General features: G+C 36.5%; 1 protein-coding gene across 8 annotated transcripts in view; it reads left to right on the top strand.

Annotated features, from left to right (window-relative positions):
• ANKRD17 (ankyrin repeat domain 17) overlaps nt 1-17,034 on the top strand; it is a 128,865-nt gene extending 111,831 nt beyond the window's left edge. For 7 of the 8 annotated variants that reach the window (XM_082653099.1, XM_082653100.1, XM_082653104.1 and 4 more), the window contains 5 exons: nt 1,597-1,794; nt 13,816-14,064; nt 14,569-14,747; nt 15,151-15,315; nt 16,021-17,034. In XM_082653099.1, the coding sequence (XP_082509225.1) occupies nt 1,597-1,794; nt 13,816-14,064; nt 14,569-14,747; nt 15,151-15,315; nt 16,021-16,080 (851 nt within the window). In that variant the 3' untranslated portion in view covers nt 16,081-17,034. The remainder of the gene's footprint in view (nt 1-1,596; nt 1,795-13,815; nt 14,065-14,568; nt 14,748-15,150; nt 15,316-16,020) is intronic. The other variant, XM_082653103.1, reaches the window with a different exon arrangement.
• The last annotated feature ends 2,434 nt before the right edge of the window (nt 17,035-19,468 follow it).

Consider the following 19,468-nt stretch of genomic DNA (forward strand, 5'->3'; position numbering starts at 1 on the left):
AAAAGTATAGAAAAAAGCCGTGCTATATCAGGAGGTAAGGTTTTGGGGTGTACAGTTGATTGGAGCCAAAATTAGCAATGAAGTTTAACTTAAGAGTCTATCAGAGGGAAGTATTAGATTCAGGTCAACATAGGCATGTTTGCCTTTACAGCTATACCACTATTTCTACACCCTAGAAATTAACATTAATTCAGTAATAGCACCCAATATGTAGTACCATCATCCCAAATATACCCTTTATGCCTGTATGTTTCTTTTTTTTCTCCTTTTGATCCAACCAATGAAGATTCACACATTGCTTTTGGCTATTATGTCTCTTTGATCTCCCACAGTCTAAAACATCTCACCACCTTCTTTTGTTCTTCTTGACATTGAATCCTTTGAAGAGTCCAGTTGTACTGAAGAATGTCCTGCATTTCAGATTGACCTGTTTTCTCAATCTGTGGTTACATTCTGGTTAAACATTTCTAGCAGGAACATCAGATAGGTAATGTTTGAATCTCACACTGCATTGTATCAGGAGGCACTCAGTGACAGATTGTCCTTCTCTTATCTATGGAAAGCATGGCCACTTAGTTAAGATGCTGATTGTCAGATCTCTCTATTATAAAAGTATAGCTACAGGGGCTTCCCTGGTGGCACAGTGGTTGAGAGCCCACCTGCCGATGCAGGGGACACGGGTTCGTGCCCCGGTCCGGGAAGATCCCACATGCCGCAGAGCGGCTGGGCCTGTGAGCCATGGCCACTGAGCCTGCACGTCCAGAGCCTGTGCTCCGCAACAGGAGAGGCCACAACAGTGAGAGGCCCGCGTACCACCAAAAAAAAAAAAAAAAGTATAGCTACAATCTTTTTTTTTCTCCTATAGTTTTTTTTTGGTTTGTTTTTAGTTTTGTGGGGTTTTTTCGGTTTTGTTTTTGTTTTTTTATTTTAGTAGCACTCTTAAGTTCACAGCAAAATTGAGAGAAAAGTACAGGGGTTTTCCATATACCCCCTGCCTTCACACAGGCATAGCCTCCTTTATTACTACATCCCACTTCAGAATGGTATTTTTGTTACAGTTGATGAACCTACAGTCACACATCCTTATCAAAGTCTGTAGTTTACATGGGGTTCATTCTTGGTGCTGTACATTCTGTGGGTTTGAACAAAAGTCTAGTATAGTAACCATTATACTATCATCCAGAGTATTTTCAGTGCCTTAAAAATCCTTTGTGGTTTGCCTACTCACCCTCCCTTCCCCATACGTTTTTAAAGGTAAAATTTTATACAACTCCTTGGCCACTAAACCTATTTAAATTCTAGTGTTAATATTAAATCTATATGTATTCTATAATAAGTAATAAAATGTCAGAATTAAAATTAAATGTAAAATGTTTTCCTTGGTAATTTCTTTTTCATAGCTATATTTAGGAAATAAAGGGGAAAATAATGAGTGGAATAATGAGTGGAATGACTGGAAGAAGTAAGCAAGGAGAAATTTTTTTAATAATCTAAAATATTTTTGGATATATTAGGGACCTCTTGGAATTTTAGGTTTTTCTAATTATATCTCCTAGGGGTAACTATTATAAATTATGATTATCTTCTACATTATAGGTATTGTCAATATGGACTCACCATATGGTTCTGTAACACCTTCTTCTACACATTTGGGAAACTTTGCCTCAAACCTTTCAGGAGGTCAAATGTATGGACCTGGGGCACCCCTTGGAGGAGCACCCACAGCTGCTAACTTTAACAGACAACATTTTTCCCCACTTAGTTTGTTGACTCCATGTTCATCAGCATCAAATGGTGAGTAATATACACTGTAGTTCCAGAGGAAGAGTTTGTCTGTATGTTCCCTTAGAAAACAAAAGGTTTTGGGTTTCCCTAATGGCACAGTGGTTGAGAGTCCACCTGCCGATGCAGGGGACATGGGTTCGTGCCCTGGTCCGGGAAGATCCCACATGCCGTGGAGCGGCTGGTCCCGTGAGCCGTGGCCGCTGAACCTACGCGTCCGGAGCCTGTGCTCCGCAACGGGAGAGGCCACAACAGTGAGAGGCCCGCATACCACAAAAAAATCCCCAAAAAAACAAAAGGTTTTAAGTTTTTCAAAGTTTGGAGTCTTTAAGTTTTAAATCTCTTAATAATTTAATTTCTATAAAAATGTAATTTGTATTCATGGCAATCTGAAATCAGGAGGAATTTAAATAGAATTTCCAGGTTTTTAAAGTATTAGAATCAACTTCGGCTCTATCAAACCTAGCATATTATATTGAAGTTAATTTCTAAGAGGGATCATTTTTTGAGAATAAAAAATCTTGTTGTATCATCTATTGATACACATTTACTTTCAGGTTTGAGAATATAGCTTCCAAGAAGAAAGATTTGTAGCCTTAAAAGTAGTATAAATATAATGTTCTTTTGGTCTACCTTTAAATCTCATCTATTACATAAATAATACAACTGATTTCACATTACCAGATATGTGATTTTAACTGTAGTCAGACTTTGAAGCAGTGATCAGATTTTTCAGACCAAGGAAGATCATTCATCATTAGGGAATTCAACTCACATTAAGAGAATTCCATAGTGAGGCTATTATTTGTGGTTATTTATTTATTTAGCAAGGATAAAGGCATCAAATTGCTTTCACCTTGAGGAAATTTTAATAAGAATCCATTTTTTTTTAAACTACCAAATTTCTTCTAACAGTGTTAGAGCCCAGTTAATAGAGACTGGTTAACTGAATGAAAGAGTAAAAAAATATTAGTATTTGAGAGATGCATATCAAAGTACATTGCCAGTGAAAGCATGAACTAAGGTGTAGCATATAGTGAATTTACATATTTATAGTTTTTCTTGTGTTTGTCGAATAACAAGGACTGTCACTTGGAATATTAATTATCCTTGTACAGGTGTCCCTAAGTGAAAAGAAGTGGTTTAAGAAAGAATTCAAAGTGACTGTGATAAAAACATGCCAGAAACAAAGTGAGAAGTATGAAAATAAAGTACGAATGTAAGAAGAAAAAAAATTTACAGCAGTTCTCATTGAGGATACTTTACCCATCTTTGAAGATAAAGTGAATATACTATAACATAGCTACTTAGCCTGGCTTATCTAAACTAAGCTATTAACAGAACACTGAAACTAAATATAACTCTAAGGAATAACTGATTATGACATTTAAGTCTTACTATCTGGCTTATAAGGAAAGGTTATAGCCTCAGTTATTTAAAGCTGTATTCAATGCAACATAAATTTCTGTGTACTAGAGGAATATGGATATTTGTTTTATTCATTTAGTTTATTATAAGGAAGATTGATAGGTATATATTGAATGGAAGGTAATTCACTCTGTATTAAAAATTGGCCTGGGCCTTCCTGGTGGCACAGTGATTAAGAATCCGCCTGCCAATGCAGGGGACACGGGTTCGAGCTCTGGTCCGGGAAGATCCCACATGCTGCGGAGCAACTAAGCCCGTGCACCACAACTACTGAGCCTGTGCTCTAGAGCCCGTGAGCCACAACTACTGAAGTCCACGTGCCTAGAGCCCATGCTCTGCAACAAGAGAAGCCAACGCAATGAGAAGCCTGCACACTGCAACCAAGAGTAGCCTTGCTTGCCGCAGCTAGAGAAATAGAGAAAGCCTGCACACAGCAATGAAGACCCAACACAGCCAAAAATAAATAAATAAATAAATTTATTTATTTATTTAAAAAGTTGGCCAAAAAAGGAGGGGGGGGAATTCCCTGGCAGTCCAGTGGCTAGGACTCCGAGCTTCCATTGCCAGGGGCACGGGTTCGATTCCTGGTCAGGGAACTGAGATCCCGCAAGCCGCGCCACGTGGTGCAGCAAAAAAAAGAAAAAATTGGTACTTTATCCTAATTCAGGGTTCTCTCCCTTTAGGGAGGTGAATTTGAAGAGATTTTAGGGCAAGTTACAACAATTAAGGAAAAAAGAAAGTAAAGTAAAATATTGAGGATTACCAATGAACTCTGTTTGTAGTATAGCTAATAACCATATGTTACATGATAATAACAATAACAACAGTTAATTTACTGAGGTTTAGATACTTTTCAAGGTAATTTCCCCCCCAGATTGCCTTTGTCAGCAAAATCCTAATATAGACAGGTAGGTGAGCTTAGACAAGTCATTTCAGTGAACCTCAATTTTCTGATCTGTTAATATCCACCACACTGGATTAGTTTAAGGAGTAAATGGGATAATCTACTATTACTATTGGTCTACTATTATCTACTATTACTACTATTATCTACTATTACTGTTGGTCTTTCTTCTTTTTGATGATAATGAACAGTAAGTGTTAGTCCTGTTTTCTAATAGTTTTAGAAATGTACTAATGGAATGGTAACAGAAGAGCAAACATATTTATAAGTAGCCGGTGATTAAAAAGTCTGAAACATAATTTTTGAATGATTTTACCTGCTTAGTTTTTTCTTTGACTCCTCTTAAAATTAGTTTTTATTCCTAAGTATAGAACAGATCTGAATCAGTGTCTTCTGAGTATGTTGAGCTGAAACTAAACCATTATAGGAATAAAAACATCTTCCTTAAAATATCTACATATGGGTGATTCATATTCACCTATTTTTATATAAAAATAAGGATAGTCTTTGATTTTCATGTTCATAAAGAAATAGGAATTGGGAGAAAAGGTGTTAAAATGGTAACATCATTGCTATTGAAATGTGTTACCTGAAATTTTTTGGTACTTAATCTTTAAAATAGAATGGATTCTCAGAAGCAGAGAATGTTTTAATATAAAATAAAACATACTTACTGATACTAATGTTTATTACTTTAGGAAATACATTAGAAATTTTTTTTCCCCTTTTGAACCATGAACCACTCAAGGTAAACATGTTGCATTTGATTATATCTCTAGGGTCTTTAAAGAGTAGCACAAAGAACCCGTGTATATCCCCCCACCCCCACTCACTAATTGTTAACATGTTGCCACATTCCTCCCTTTCCCCACCATGTATCCCTGTGTGTATGAGTGAGTGAGTGTGTGTCTGTGTACATGTGTGTGTGTAGAGTATGTGTAGGGATTGTAGGGGTTTTTTTTCCTGAATCATTTTAGAGTTAGTTGCACATATCAAGCTGATTTCCCCTAAATACTCCAAATTATAATATTTTGGAAGAACAAGAACATTCTCTTCCACAACTACAATGCAGTTGTCAATTTCAGCAAATTTTACATTGATACATTATTATTATCTAATGTATAGTCCATATTCACATTTCATCACTTGTCCCAATAATGCCGTTATTACTTCCTCTCATTCAAGATTCAAATCAGTATCACAGATTGCATTTAATTCCCATGTCTTTTTAGTCTCAGAAAATCTGGAACTGTTTCCTTAGCCTTTCTGTATCTTTCAAAGAAAGCTTTTTTTTTTTTTTTTCAGATTATAGGTTAGTTGTTTGGTAAAATGCCTGAGTTTGTTTTTCTGATATTTCTTCATGATTAAGTCTAAGTTATATATTTTTGACACGAATATTAGTATTAGTCAACATTGCACCCTTCTCACTGACATTAGAAGGTATAAAATGTCAGTTTGTGCTATTATTGGTGCTATTAACTTTGATCTCTTGGTTTCACAGATTTCTACACTGTCATATTGTCATTTTTCCCTTTGTAATTTATAATTAATATGTGGGGAGTTGCTTTGAGACAATTCTTATTCCTCATCAGACTTTCAGGCAGAATATAAGGGAAGGGGGGTGGAGAAGTAGCAATTATCTCAGTAGAAATAATAGTTTTATTTTTGTAACCATGATAATATTTATAAATTTAAAACAAAACCAACCTTGATAAAGGGGAAAACACTAAAATTGAATGTAAATAGAAACAAGTAAACCTATCTGTATTTTAGATTATTAACATAAACCTACTAAAAGAAAAAGAAACAATCCAAAAAACTCTTAAAGACAGTAGTATTTTGTATACCCTTCAGTCTAAAGACAAATAAACTTCAGACAAATCTGCAATTCTACTTAGGACATTTGTTTTTTTATAATATTATAGATAAACAATTTTAAAACTATATGGGGTATATTGTAAGGTTGAGCAAATGAATAAGTAAAAATATTGATGATGATGTGATCCAGGATTCTCACTGTAAGAAGAGAGAAATATAGAGTAGAGTAAGGCAAGGAAAAACCCCATGGAATTGGATTGGAATTAGAGGATCAATATGAACTCATGATTTTATTTTTTCTTTTATTATTATTTTTTAAAATAAATTTATTTATTTTTGGCTGCGATGGGTCTTGCTGTGAGCGGGCTTTCTCTAGTTGCAGCAAGTACGGGCTACTTCTCGTTGAGGTGCACGGGCTTCTCATTGTAGTGGCTTCTCGTATTGCAGAGCATGGGCTCTAGAGCGCAGGCTCAGTAGTTGTGGCGCACGGGCTTAGTAGCTCTGCGGCATGTGGGATCTTCCCGGACCAGGGCTTGAACCCGTGTCCCCTGCTTTGGCAGGCGGATTCTTAACCACTGTGCCACCAGGGAAGTCCATGAACTCATAATTTTAAAATGACGTTATGTGTTGCATTGAATCATATAAAATTGCCATTTCGCCACCCCCCCAGCACTGCCTACTGAAAGGGCCTAGAAGCAATGAATTTTCAGTAGCACTAAGCGTATTCAGTGTCCAGATCTGTCTGTTAAATATTTTAGTTTACTAAAAGAAACTAGGTCTTCTTGGGGAAATAGCTGATTGGAGAGCTGGGGCAGGGAAAGTATAAGGGGAGCCTGCAAAAGTCTTAGAGTGTCAGAAAGTAATTCAGTGCTCAGATGATTGGGACATGTCAAAAGGACACAGGAGGCGGCTTGAAAGGGGCTCCCACTAGCCAAATTCAGGACAATTTGACCATCAAAATGAATAATGTCAGCTCATTGAATAAAACAAAAACCCATGTTTACATAATGATTGTAAATAAAATTTTAAAATGCAGAAGAGGGAATGTTGCTCCTTACAGTATAATGACAACTCATAAATGTAGAGGAATTATAATTTGAGTCATCATTTTGCAACTGTTAGAATGATTGATTCAGGCAAGACTCTCAGACTTTTTTACCTTTAATACTGAGCTTTTAACTAGTTTTCATTTTCCTTACCTAATGTAAATCTTAATACTTTTTAATGACCATTTAGTTTGTTTCATCTGACTTCTAACTCTTCTTTAGGTAATCTGTTCACATGAGTGTAATTTCATGTTTTTGTTTATTTCTGGTAGTCTTTTAAAATTTTGTTTTTAGTATTTATATTTTTCTTAAAAATTGCCATTCTGGGTGCTGTTGTAGAACTAACCACAGAAGCATGACTTATTTTTCACAATATATGTATCTGGTTTATGTACTTGAACAGGTTTTATCACCACTTCTCCATACATTCCACTTTTCTTTTCCCTCCCCCTCTTTAGGACATCAGGACATGGTATTAGGACTCTGGCAAATTAAGTTGGGATGTGGGGGACATGGGTCCCTTCCTTCAAAAAAAAAAAAAAGAAAGAAAGCAAAGAACCTTCCTTGAGGCCCCCAAACAGCAGATTGGTGATGCCGGAGACCCTTCTGCATACAGTCTGGGCAGAGATCACTTCAGCCCTTATTCCACTCAAACTGCTAAGGTCTATCCTACCAACATTCAACCAGTCCATGCATTGAGTACTGATCACTGGCTCTGGTCTGTGAGTTTCAGGCCTTGGCAAATTTAGTCAGTGGGCCATTTTGACATTCAGTCTTACAAAGCTGTTGTCGGATCAAAAAGCAGTAAAAAAGCATTAACAGTTTTTTAAGGAAAAAACTAATTTTATATCGTGACTTAGTACACATGTACCTGTGTGTGATTGAAATATATTTACAAAACAATACTTATCCTTACAATATATGTTGCATGCTGGTATTTTCTATTCTGTTTTCTTTAACCTTTAAAACAATTTTTTACGTTAGTCATGACCAACCACATTCATCTCATGATCTACTATAGTTTAATCAACACTGAACTGAAGCATGAAAGTACAGTGTAATTTTCCTGCAGGAGCACTTTTTCCATTTGTAAGTCACATTGCTCTTTCAATTTGAATTCAGGACCCTGTTGTCATTTCAGAACTGAGGTGGATTTACTGAAGCTTCAGTTTCAGGATAATCTTATTTGCAGGGGGCCCTGCCAAGGTCCTGTACCTGATTTTGTATTTGTAGTTTCACATTCTTTTTCTAAAACAGATTCCCAAGATTATATAGGATCCCACAAAACCTCTAAAACCTTTTTTTTCTCTAATATATGTTAGCATATTTAATAACATGACTCTGATTTAGATTTTGCTTCTTTTTTTCTAATTAAAGAAATTATAATAATTAGAGATGAGAAGAGAAGTTATAATTATGCTCTTTTCGTAGCAAGGAATATAGACCGACCCAAGCAATCTCAAGGAAAATGGTATTTACTTTAAGGCTGTGCAGGGCGATCTTCAGAACTGTCCAGGATTTAGTACAGCAACTCTCTATCTCTTTCTATAGTGGACTTATGATCTCTCACTCATGGTCTGTTTCTTATCTTGCTTACTCTCTTTACACCTAGGCTTCTTCGTAATCTCATCTTATATACGGTCCTCAAAGATTTAATTCAGAGTTAATTAAGCCAGTTTTTCTCTGTTTACCAATTGCACCTTTCTGATTGAGAAATATGGTTGGCTCAGCTCATATGTTCAAGTAAGGTCGTAAGTCATAGATTACCAGCTAGCCTGAAGTAGATCATTGTTCAGTCAGATGCCTGCTGTTAGTCCAGTTAAGCCATCAGGAAGGAAGCAGAAAACAGTCATCTGATAAACTTAAAAAAAATAAAATAAAAAAACAACGAACTATGGCTAGTGAGGTGGCAGAATCTGTGAAAAGGGCAAATTTTTATTTTTTCAGGCTTTCTCTAGTTGTGGTGAGCAGGGGCTACTCTTCGTTGCGGTGCGCGGGCTTCTCATTGCGGTGGCTTCTCTTGTTGTGGACTACAGGCTCTAGGCACACGGGCTTCAGTAGTTGTGGCATGAGGGCTCAGTAGTTGTGACTTGAGGGCTCTAGAGCGCAGGCTCAATAGTTGTGGCGCATGGGCTTAGGTGCTCCACGGCATGTGGGATCTTCCCGGACCAGGGAACGAACCAGTGTCCCCTGTATTATCAGGTGGATTCTTATGTACTGTGCCACCAGGGAAGTCCCAGGGCAAATTTCTTAAATGAGGTGGGTTAGCAGGCAAGCCTCGTTATTCTGCTCATTTAAACAGAATATAGAGGGTTTCTTGGGACCTCCCTAGTGGCACAGTGATTAAGAATCCACCTGCCAATGCAGGGCACACAGGTTCGATCCCTGGTCTGGGAAGATCCCACATGCCACAGAGCAACTAATCCTGTGCACCACAACTACTGAGCCTGCATGCCACAACTACTGAAGCCTGCGTGCCTGGAGCCTGTGCTCCACAGCAAGAGAAGCCACCGCAATGAGAAGCCCGGGCACCGCAACAAAGAGTAGCCCTTGCTCGCCGCAACTAGAAAAAGCCCGCTTGCAGCAATGAAGACGCAAGCAGCCAAAAATAAAAAAATAAATTAAAAAAACAGAATATGGAGGGTTTCTGTTATTTTGCTTTGCTTTTGTTTTTTGAAGGATACAGTAAAAGAGTGAAAAACTAGCTCTAGCGTAGAAGTTAGGGCAGGCTTCCAGAGATGAGTCTGAGGAAAGGTAGAATTCATTCGTTCTCCTTCCATCAGTCCTTCCTGCTTGCCTTCCATCTCTGCTTCCTTCCTCCCTGTCACCTTTGACTGTGTCTTCGTGTTAGTTTTCTGGGTTGATTTTTCTCAGGTATATAATTGTGCCCTTTCAATATATAGTTTAAAAAACAAAAAATAGAACTTTGTGTATCATATTTACAACTGCTTGTGTTCCTTGCAGTTCGATTTAGTCTTTTCTGGAATATTCTTTCATTTCTAATCCTTTCCTGAGTTTTGTCATCTTGTTTCTAGTTTTACTAATTCTGAATTATGCTGTTCTTTCAAATCTTTTATTTCCTTAAGCTCACTTTGGAATTTTAGATTATAGTCTCTTTCTGATGTGCCTTTAGAATATTAGACTAAACTATAGCACTGGTTTTGTTTTTGTTTTTTTTGTTTTGTTTGTTTTGTTTTGTTTTGTTTTGTTTTGCGGTACGCGGGCCTCTCACCGTTGCGGCCCCTCGGATGCACAGGCTCAGCGGCCATGGCTCACGGGCCCAGCCACTCCGCGGCATGTGGGATCTTCCTGGACCCGGGCACGAACCCGCGTCCCCTGCATCGGCAGGCGGACTCTCAACCACTGCGCCACCAGGGAAGCCCAGGGACTGGTTTTTTTGGCAGCAGGAACTGGTTTCGTGGAAGACAGTTTTTCTATGGACGGGGGTAATGGGAGTGATGGGGAGTGGCAGATGAAGCTTTGCTCGCTTGCCCGCCGCTCACCTCGTGCTGTGCGGCCCGGTTCCTAACAGGCCGAGGACCAGTACCGGTCTGCGGCCCAGGGGTTGGGGACCTCTGGTCTACAAGTTATTATGGGTCCATATCTCCTTTAGTTAATAGAATAGCTTTGCATGGAATTCGACTGCAGTTCTATTTTGTTTTGAATTTTTTAATGAAGTGAGTTTTCCTGAACATTTAGAAGGAGTAAGTGGATCCAGATATCTTCTCTAGCTTAAAGACTCTAGAATTTCCTCTTATAAGGAAGTGTGCAAAAATATGGTCTTATACTTTGTTAAATCTCTTGGCTTTGTTGTCCTTACCCAACCATCCAGCCTACCCACCTCTTCCACCTCTGCCCTACTCTTGACTGGATATTTTCTTCACTTTGCTTTTGTTGTCGCTTTCCTGTTCAGTTTAGAATCTGTTCCCAGAAGTTTCTTGTCAGTGTAGGACTTTATCAGCAGGTACTTTTAAGAAGTCATAGCGAGGACTTCCTTGATGGTCCAGTGGTTAAGAATCTGCCTTCCAGTGCAGGGGACGTGGGTTCGATCCCTGATCGGGGAACTAAGATCCCACATGCTGTGGGGCAACTAAGCCTGCACGCTCTAGAGCAGGGGTTCCCAGCCCCCCGTCTGAACCAGGCCTCACAGCAGGAGGTGAGTGGCAGGCGAGCAAGCAAAGCTTCATCTGCTGCTCCCCATCGCTCCACATAGCTCACATTACCACCTGAATCATCACCCCCATTACCACCTGAACCATTCCCCACCCCCCACACACATCCCCCACCCTGTGGAAAAATTCTCTTCCACAAAACTGGTCCCTGGTGCCAAAAAGGTTGGGGACCACTGCCCTGGAGCCCACGTGCCACAACTAGAGAGAAGCCCATGCACCGCAATGAAAGATCCCACATGCTGCAACGAAGATCCTGTCTGCTGCAACTGAGACCCAATGCAGCCGAATAAATAAATAAATAAATATATATTTTTTAAAAGTCATAGGGGCCAAGTTGCTCCAGCTTTTTCAGACCTTACTGTGAATCCCTTACAATCACCCGTGCATAGGCAGAACTCTCCCACTTTCACCTGCTGTTCTCAGATTGGCCTGTCCTGCTTTCCTTTGAATACCTTTGACTGTTTTGTGGCTCTTCTGTTCTCAGGTCTAGAGAATTGCTTCCTTCCACACAGATGCTGCTACTACATGAGTCTTATAGCTGTTGGTGATTTGTCCCCATTCACTTGTATCTTTGGATTCATTTGGATATCTTGTCTGTTTTGTTATAGATGTTATCCATGGGCATGGGTTTTGGGCTTAGCTAACTTAGTGGCTTTTTTTAATGGGAAGAATCAAAACCTGTGCTACTGTTACTTCCATCATCCTAGAATTCCTTCTTATACCACTGTAAGATGAATTTTTAAATATTTATAGTTTTTTTGAAGACACATGTGGCTTTTCCATTTTCTTATCATTTGTTAAAAGTAAATGCTGTCAAGTAATGCTAATGGATCCATGACCGCAGGAAATATATTTTTATTTTTCATTAGAAGGTAATAGTTTTCTTGGTTTACTTTTACAGTTAAGTCCATGTTTCATGTTTTTGTTCCCCAGTGAAATCAGTATCCATACAATAAATTATAATTTATAAGGTACTTTAGCATTCATTCCTTTTAGTTAATAGTCACTACATCTCATTGAGTGGCGGTACTATCAATTTAACCAAAATAGACTTCTGCAAGTACTAGTAAGATGGAATTGATCCCTACAGTACTTTCCAATTTTGTATGATTCTAAAATATATGTGAGAAGTCTTCTAAAAAACATGTTCAGGCCAATAATATTATTGAATTTTCTTTGTCTTCCAAGTTCCCTGAAAAGTACCTCAGGATATAGAAGCACTATGTTTGTGTGTACAGATAGATTGATTGATTTTGTAAATTTATTAGCTACCTGAGTCCTTTTGGATAGATACATGCACACACACACATTCCCACGCACACACACATACATATAGAAAACTTAAATGCAAACATAAATGAAAAAATATTAAATGACTATCACTAGGGCATAGAGTCAGTTATGAATAAGTTGTATCTATGCAGGTAACTCTTTTGACTTTTTAAAAATTTATTTATTTATTTATTTATTTATTTTTGGCTACGTTGGGTCTTCGTTGCTGCACACAGGCTTTCTCTAGTTGTGGCTAGCGGGGGCTACTCTGGTTGCGGTGCACAGGCTTCTCATTGCGGTGGCTTCTCTTGTTGCAGAGCACAGGCTCTAGGCTCGTGGGCTTCAGTGGTTGTGGCACACGGGCTCAGTACTTGTGGCTCGTGGGCTCTAGAGCACAGGCTTCAGTAGTTGTGGCGCATGGGCTAGTTGCTCCGTGGCATGTGGGATCTTCCCGGACCAGGGCTCTAACCCGTGTCTCCTGCACTGGCAGGCGCATTCTTAACCACTGCGCCACCAGGGAAGCCCAACTGTTTTGACTTTTAAGCTTCAAGCTCCTCCACAGTTCAGACTCTATTTAAATTTGAATGTGCTTGAGATTTGAACTTTTCATAAGAAATACAGTTTTGGTTATTTTTGTTTATCCTTCTTCTCTGTAGTGTGTAAAGAGATTATATCACTAATGAATGCTCCCAAATTGCCTATATTAAGAACTAGCTTTGTTTTGATAAGTAGAGCTTAAACCGCCATTTCTAAAAGTTTTCTGTGGAATACCCACAAGATAGAATGAAACAGTTGGGTTATGAAGCATAGCCTTCTGTTGGTATTTTATCAGCATATTAAAGTTCTGTGAAGTCCTGATTTAAAGAAACTTATTTTTTTCTTAAGCTTGATCTTCCAAATTTGTTAGATACCTGAATATCTTTGTTTTTTCATCATAACATACCAAGGGACAAATGTTCCCAAGGAAAATAGTTTGAGAATTGCCAGTACAGGCAGTGGTTTTCCCCACCTCCATTTTGTTGTTGTCATTGTTGTTTGTCTTTTTAATTTAAACATTGTCTTCTCATTGCTCTGGTGTTCTATTTTACCCACTGTCAAGGGTAAATTTATTTAAATATTAATTAGTGTGTAGTTGCAGCATTCACACCTTCACATTCTACTATCATGAAACTAAATGGGAAAATTGTGAGCCGAATTAAAAGCTGACTGCAGAGTCATAGAACTTTAACCAAATTTTAATATACATAATTTATTATCTAAGCATTATACTCAAATTTCATTTTTTCCTCAAAGAATGCATATTTAAGATATCTTCAGAATTTAAGATTCTGTTTTACAAAAGTACAGGCTGTATAGTTGACATGTATATTATTTGAAAATATCTTTTCTTTAGATTCTCCTGCACAGTCGGTATCCTCCGGAGTTCGTGCACCTTCTCCTGCCCCATCATCAGTACCTTTAGGGTCAGAAAAGCCCAGCAACGTCTCTCAGGATAGAAAAGTTCCAGTCCCTATTGGGACGGAACGTTCTGCACGTATCAGGCAAACTGGAACTTCAGCTCCATCTGTTATTGGGAGTAATTTGTCCACATCAGTAGGGCATAGTGGCATCTGGTCCTTTGAAGGGATTGGTGGCAATCAAGGTATGATATGCTATTCTGCTTACTGGAAAGTAAGTTTATGCATTTAACTAAAATATTGTAAGCAGTATTTAATTATCATAGGCATTCTTTAAAAATCTGTATTCATGTCTTTTTGTTTTGACTAATCAATTTATTTAAGAGTTTGAAACATTTTTTTGTTCCCATGTGAGCTCTTACTGAATTTATCATTGCTTTCTGAAGATAGTTTAATGCAAGCATATTATTTTCTTCATATTAAGGAAATATTAATATTTCTTTTGGGTCTCTTAAGCTTTTATCTTAGCTTTTTTTGTTTTGTAACACAAAGTGTTTATATTACTTTGTTAGGCTATTATGTCACTACCTACAAACATGGAAATACTGTGATAAATATATAAAAGTAGGTCATGATTCTGAAGGAATTCACAATTCAATATGGAAAATATTCAAAATATGTAAATTTTTTTTGCTTTCTGATTTTAAATATCACCAATTATTTTTTTCTGCCTCTTCATTTTCCCTCAGACAAAGTAGACTGGTGTAACCCTGGTATGGGAAATCCTATGATGCACAGGCCAATGTCTGATCCAGGAGTGTTTTCACAGCATCAAGCAATGGAGCGAGAGAGTACAGGAATTGTAACTCCTTCTGGTACATTCCATCAGCATGTTCCTGCAGGATACATGGACTTTCCTAAAGTTGGGGTAATGGTGATTTAAAAGCATTTTCATTATTTCGAAATGATTTTCTGATTATTAGCCTTATTTCACTTACCAGAGTATAAGCGTTTCTGAAATGATGCTGGAGCTTTGGCTTGGAATTATAGGTCAAAAGCTGGCTAAAATATGAACATTTATAAATCCTGATTTTGTCCCAGTTTAGAGAAATGTTTTTTGACAAAATATTTTATATACTAGGATTATAGTATCTTCTGTTTAGTGCTAGAAGAAATCATATTATGGAAAATAATTTTTACATCACCTAGATAACTTATACTTTTCCAAAATGAGGTGAAGTTTCAAATATCAGTTTTAAGGCTATTGATTATACTGGGAAAAGTAACCAGTGACTTGAATGTCCATAATCTTTGCTTTCTCCTGTTTTAAGGGTATGCCTTTTTCTGTGTATGGGAATGCAATGATTCCTCCAGTAGCACCTATTCCTGATGGTGCTGGAGGACCCATATTTAATGGCCCTCATGCTGCGGACCCCTCTTGGAATTCCCTGATAAAGATGGTTTCAAGCTCCACAGAAAATAATGGCCCTCAAACGGTAAGGCTGATCATTCAGTGAACTTCTATTTAGCGTTTATGAGCTGCCAAGACAAATGGGATATAGATAAATCATTGTTGTGAGAGAGTATGGTGAATTTGAGCAGTTGAGGAAATTGAGGGAAGTTTAATGAGCTGAAATACAGCAGAATGATATGGAAAATGGTACCAAAGGTAGTGGTTTGGGGCTAAAATTATGAAAGGCATAATTAATATATTCTGTTGGGTGGTAAGTAAAACATTTTAAGTTGCAAAGTGTTGTAATCTTATGTATCAGAATTTACTAGTGGTGTGAAAAGGGCCATCTAGAGGTTATTTATTAAAAGTATTATAAATGTCAAAACAGTATATAACTGTGAAAATGCACAGAAATGGTTGTATATTTTAGCTTATTATGGTATATGTTTAATACCTGATTCATTTTCCTTCCACAGTCATCAACCTGTATGTACTCACATAATGGTTTTTAAAAAACAATGATAATTCAGATCCTGTTTGAGGGTTAAGAGGAGAGGCAGGAAAACAACAGATAAAAGTGGTTTATCACTGCTTTTCTTCATTGTTTCCCAGCATGTTGCAAACTGATTGAGACTTAGCTATTTTAGTTCATAAATATTAGGAGCACTTCCTTAGTGTTGAAGAGTTTTGTTTTAATCAAATATACGTTCAATACATATGTAATAAAATGTGTGCTCTGTATTCATAGGTGTGGACTGGACCCTGGGCACCTCACATGAACAGTGTGCATATGAACCAGCTTGGCTGATGAGGATCAGCTTGTTAGCCTGCAGATTCCTTTTCATTCAGAGGAAATCACAAGTGGCCGAAAAAAAATTTATGCTCCCAAATCATTCTACTGATGTGCTTGACTGAAGTGTGTAGGCTTTTTGCAGAAGAACTTACTAACTGACCTACTTTCTGTGAACATTTGTGACTGCCCATTCCCCATCATCATCTGTTTTACCTTAGTTAGCATTTTTCTTATCATTTTTCTTTTTTTCTTTCCCTCTTCCCCTTTGGACATAACTTTCTGTTGAAGCTGTTCTTTGGCTGGTTGGTTTTAGTACTGTAAACTGCTTCTGAGCAAACACGGAAATTTAGCAAAATTATGTAAACTTGATCCTGAAGTTTTAGAATGGCAAATAAATGTACAATTGTTTACATAACAGAAAAGGCTAAGCAGAAAGTAAATTTCAATATGTCAGTATAGAGGCTCTACTTTATGTAGACTTAAATTAATGTGAGATATGTACCTTCATATTCAGAAATCTGGATGTTTCCTTCATACATTAAACTATTAATAAGTACAACTTTTTTGCTTGTGTAATTTAAGTATAAAGTAAAACAATGGGCATTATCAGTGAATGCTTCCCGACGTTGGCTTTTAAAATACCCATGCTTCTCTCTTTTGAGTTTGTTTGCAGCAAGGCACATATAGAATAAGAAATTTATCACTTTTTCATGTCTCTTTATTACCTTGTCACACTTTTAAAACTAATACACACTTCTCTCTTCATTCTTTTTTTCTCTCTTCACCCTTACCACTAATACCGGTAAAATTTTCTTGCTGATAGTGAAATAATTCTGTAAAGATTTTTACTCTAATGGCTGCTACGAAGAGGTGGAGAATCTTCATCATCACTTGTCGTTTCTTCTAACCATAAAACATAGTCTTTTTGAGAATTTAAAAAGCCACCACTGGTTCCCAGTCAGCATATATAAGCCCTTAATATACTGTTTATTATTAAACAATTCAATGTACTATTTTATATTGGATAATATTGATTCTTAACATTGGCTTTCTGGTCACCAGGAGTCAACATAAAAATTCCAATTTTCAGTAATTTAGTGGAAGGTGTTTGGTTTTTTGGGGTTTTATTTTTCAATTTTAAAGGCTTCTTAATCTCTACACTTGTATATTAAAAGTGAAAGGGATCAACAGCTAACTTGGGGCAAGTAATAAAATACATTTTGCATTTTTCATTAAGACAATTTATGGTAGACATGAATACACAGGTTACAAAATGAAGTCTCCATTTAACCTGTTTATATAAGACACAGGGCCACACTAAACTACTCAGTGGAATTTATCTATTCAGTTCACTTGGAACAATAAACAGTAACATATCCAAGAAGAATATGTGTCCTACCGTCTCATGTGGAAAAATAAATTATATGGTTGAAATGTAAAAGAAAGTAAGCATAAAAGTAAAGTGATGTATATATCAATCTGTCTTTTTAAAAAAAAAAATTAGACCTAAATTCCTCACTGTTGAAACATAAACATTAACGAAGATTCAGATAGATCACCCACAGTTGACAATATTAATATGGTTCCTTGGCTGTTCAAGTAAATGAAATGATTTCTTTATTCTGGTAGCCTGAGTAAAGAGTAGAAAAGAGGATTTCTCAAACATATCCAGAAGTTTGTAAACAACACATTTATATCTTTTATTTTAGGAGGTGGTCTTAAAATATATAAATTTGTTTTCCTACCTGTCCTTGATTGATATGACCAAATTTAAAGGAAAAGCTAAATGAAAACCTACAAATAAATATACTTACGACATAAAATTATTGCACTTTACTAAGAAAGGGGTATAATGCTATTGAACAGAGTATTTTATGTATGACTTTTGCCACCATCCTATAATTTTTTGCTTGATTTCTTTGCTGTGTTTACTAGAGTTTATTTTCTAATTAAAATAATCTTGCTAGATAACAGATACTAGCCAGTATTTATCAAAACACATGACTTGTGTTGACTCACAAAAGTGAATTTCTTAAGATAGGGTGTCTTACTAAAAAAGAAAAGGAAAAAAACCCTATATATATATTTTTTACTTTAAAGCTACAGGACAGGGGAGTATTGATTGGAATGTTCCTTATTTAGTTTTGGGGATCAGGCTTGTTAAATACAATACCATGGTTTTAGAAGTCTGTAGTAGGAACATTTTTCAAATACATTTTTTATATTTCAGATGTAATGCAGTGCACTTTTATTTGAACAATAAAAAACATAATCTTTTGAGACCATGCAGGTCTTTTTTTTCCCCCTTTTTGAAAGTAATGTGGTATGTATAATTGCAGACTATGTAAGGTATTTCTTTTCTCTTATTCTTTTAAGAAGCAGCTTAACTCTTGGACATAACGGTTAGGTTAGTTCACACCTTAAATCCCAAAATAGTTAATATCCCAATTATTGTGTAATCTGTTTATACCAACCATTCCATTTTAGAGATAATTTTGTTTACTTGTGCCAAGAGAATCCCCATTTCATGCCTTTTCAACATATATTTCAACATATACCAATATATTCAAAAAAAGTAATTTTAGTATTCATGTGAAAGGTATTTTCCCCTTCTGTTCCCTGTTACTGTAAAGTTAAATCATTTTATTTTATTAATAATTGAAAATTAATTTTTTTTTGGTAATTACTATACTTACAGTCATTTTTCTTCTCAGGAAAAAGAAGGAGGTAAATAGTTCACTAACTGTTCCTGTCTTGTTTTTCATGAAAATATTATTCCATTTTTCTTTTGATTCAAATGACCTAATACACATTTCATAAAAACTATTTTGCACAATAGTTTGCACAATAGTGAATACATTATTCACTTTAGTTTTAAAACAATACAAAGTGTTAGATTAAACTGGAAATCTCGCATTAGAGAACAGAACATTTAAAGAATGACAAAACTTTCAAATAAGAAATTTTTAAATCAGGATTATTTCAAAATGATTAAAATATCAAAGGAAAACCATTACACTGTTTTTCATTACTAATATGGAGATTCAGTATTCCAGTACTCAATGTATTTTTACTTTAGATAAATGTATTCAGATGTCTTTTAATATTAATGTTTGGGACACTTACATTATACGTTGTAAATTCTGGATGCTCCTGAATCTCTTTGGAAATATATATATCCTATTGATAAATGCTTAAACAAGTCACAACACTCAATTAACTGGTGTTATTGTGAATTAACTGGTGTTATTGTGAATCAACTGGTGTTAATTCCAGGTGACGAATTTAGGGTGAGCGCATCATTAGTGCTTTAATACTTAATCTACTGTGTTACACACCTTGATTGCAAAAATACCATCACTTACCATTTTGGGTAAGTGAATATAGAGAAAATGTGCCACTG

Source organism: Grampus griseus, assembly GCF_964374135.1.
Source record: "Grampus griseus genome assembly, chromosome: 4".
Lineage (NCBI taxonomy): Eukaryota > Metazoa > Chordata > Mammalia > Artiodactyla > Delphinidae > Grampus > Grampus griseus.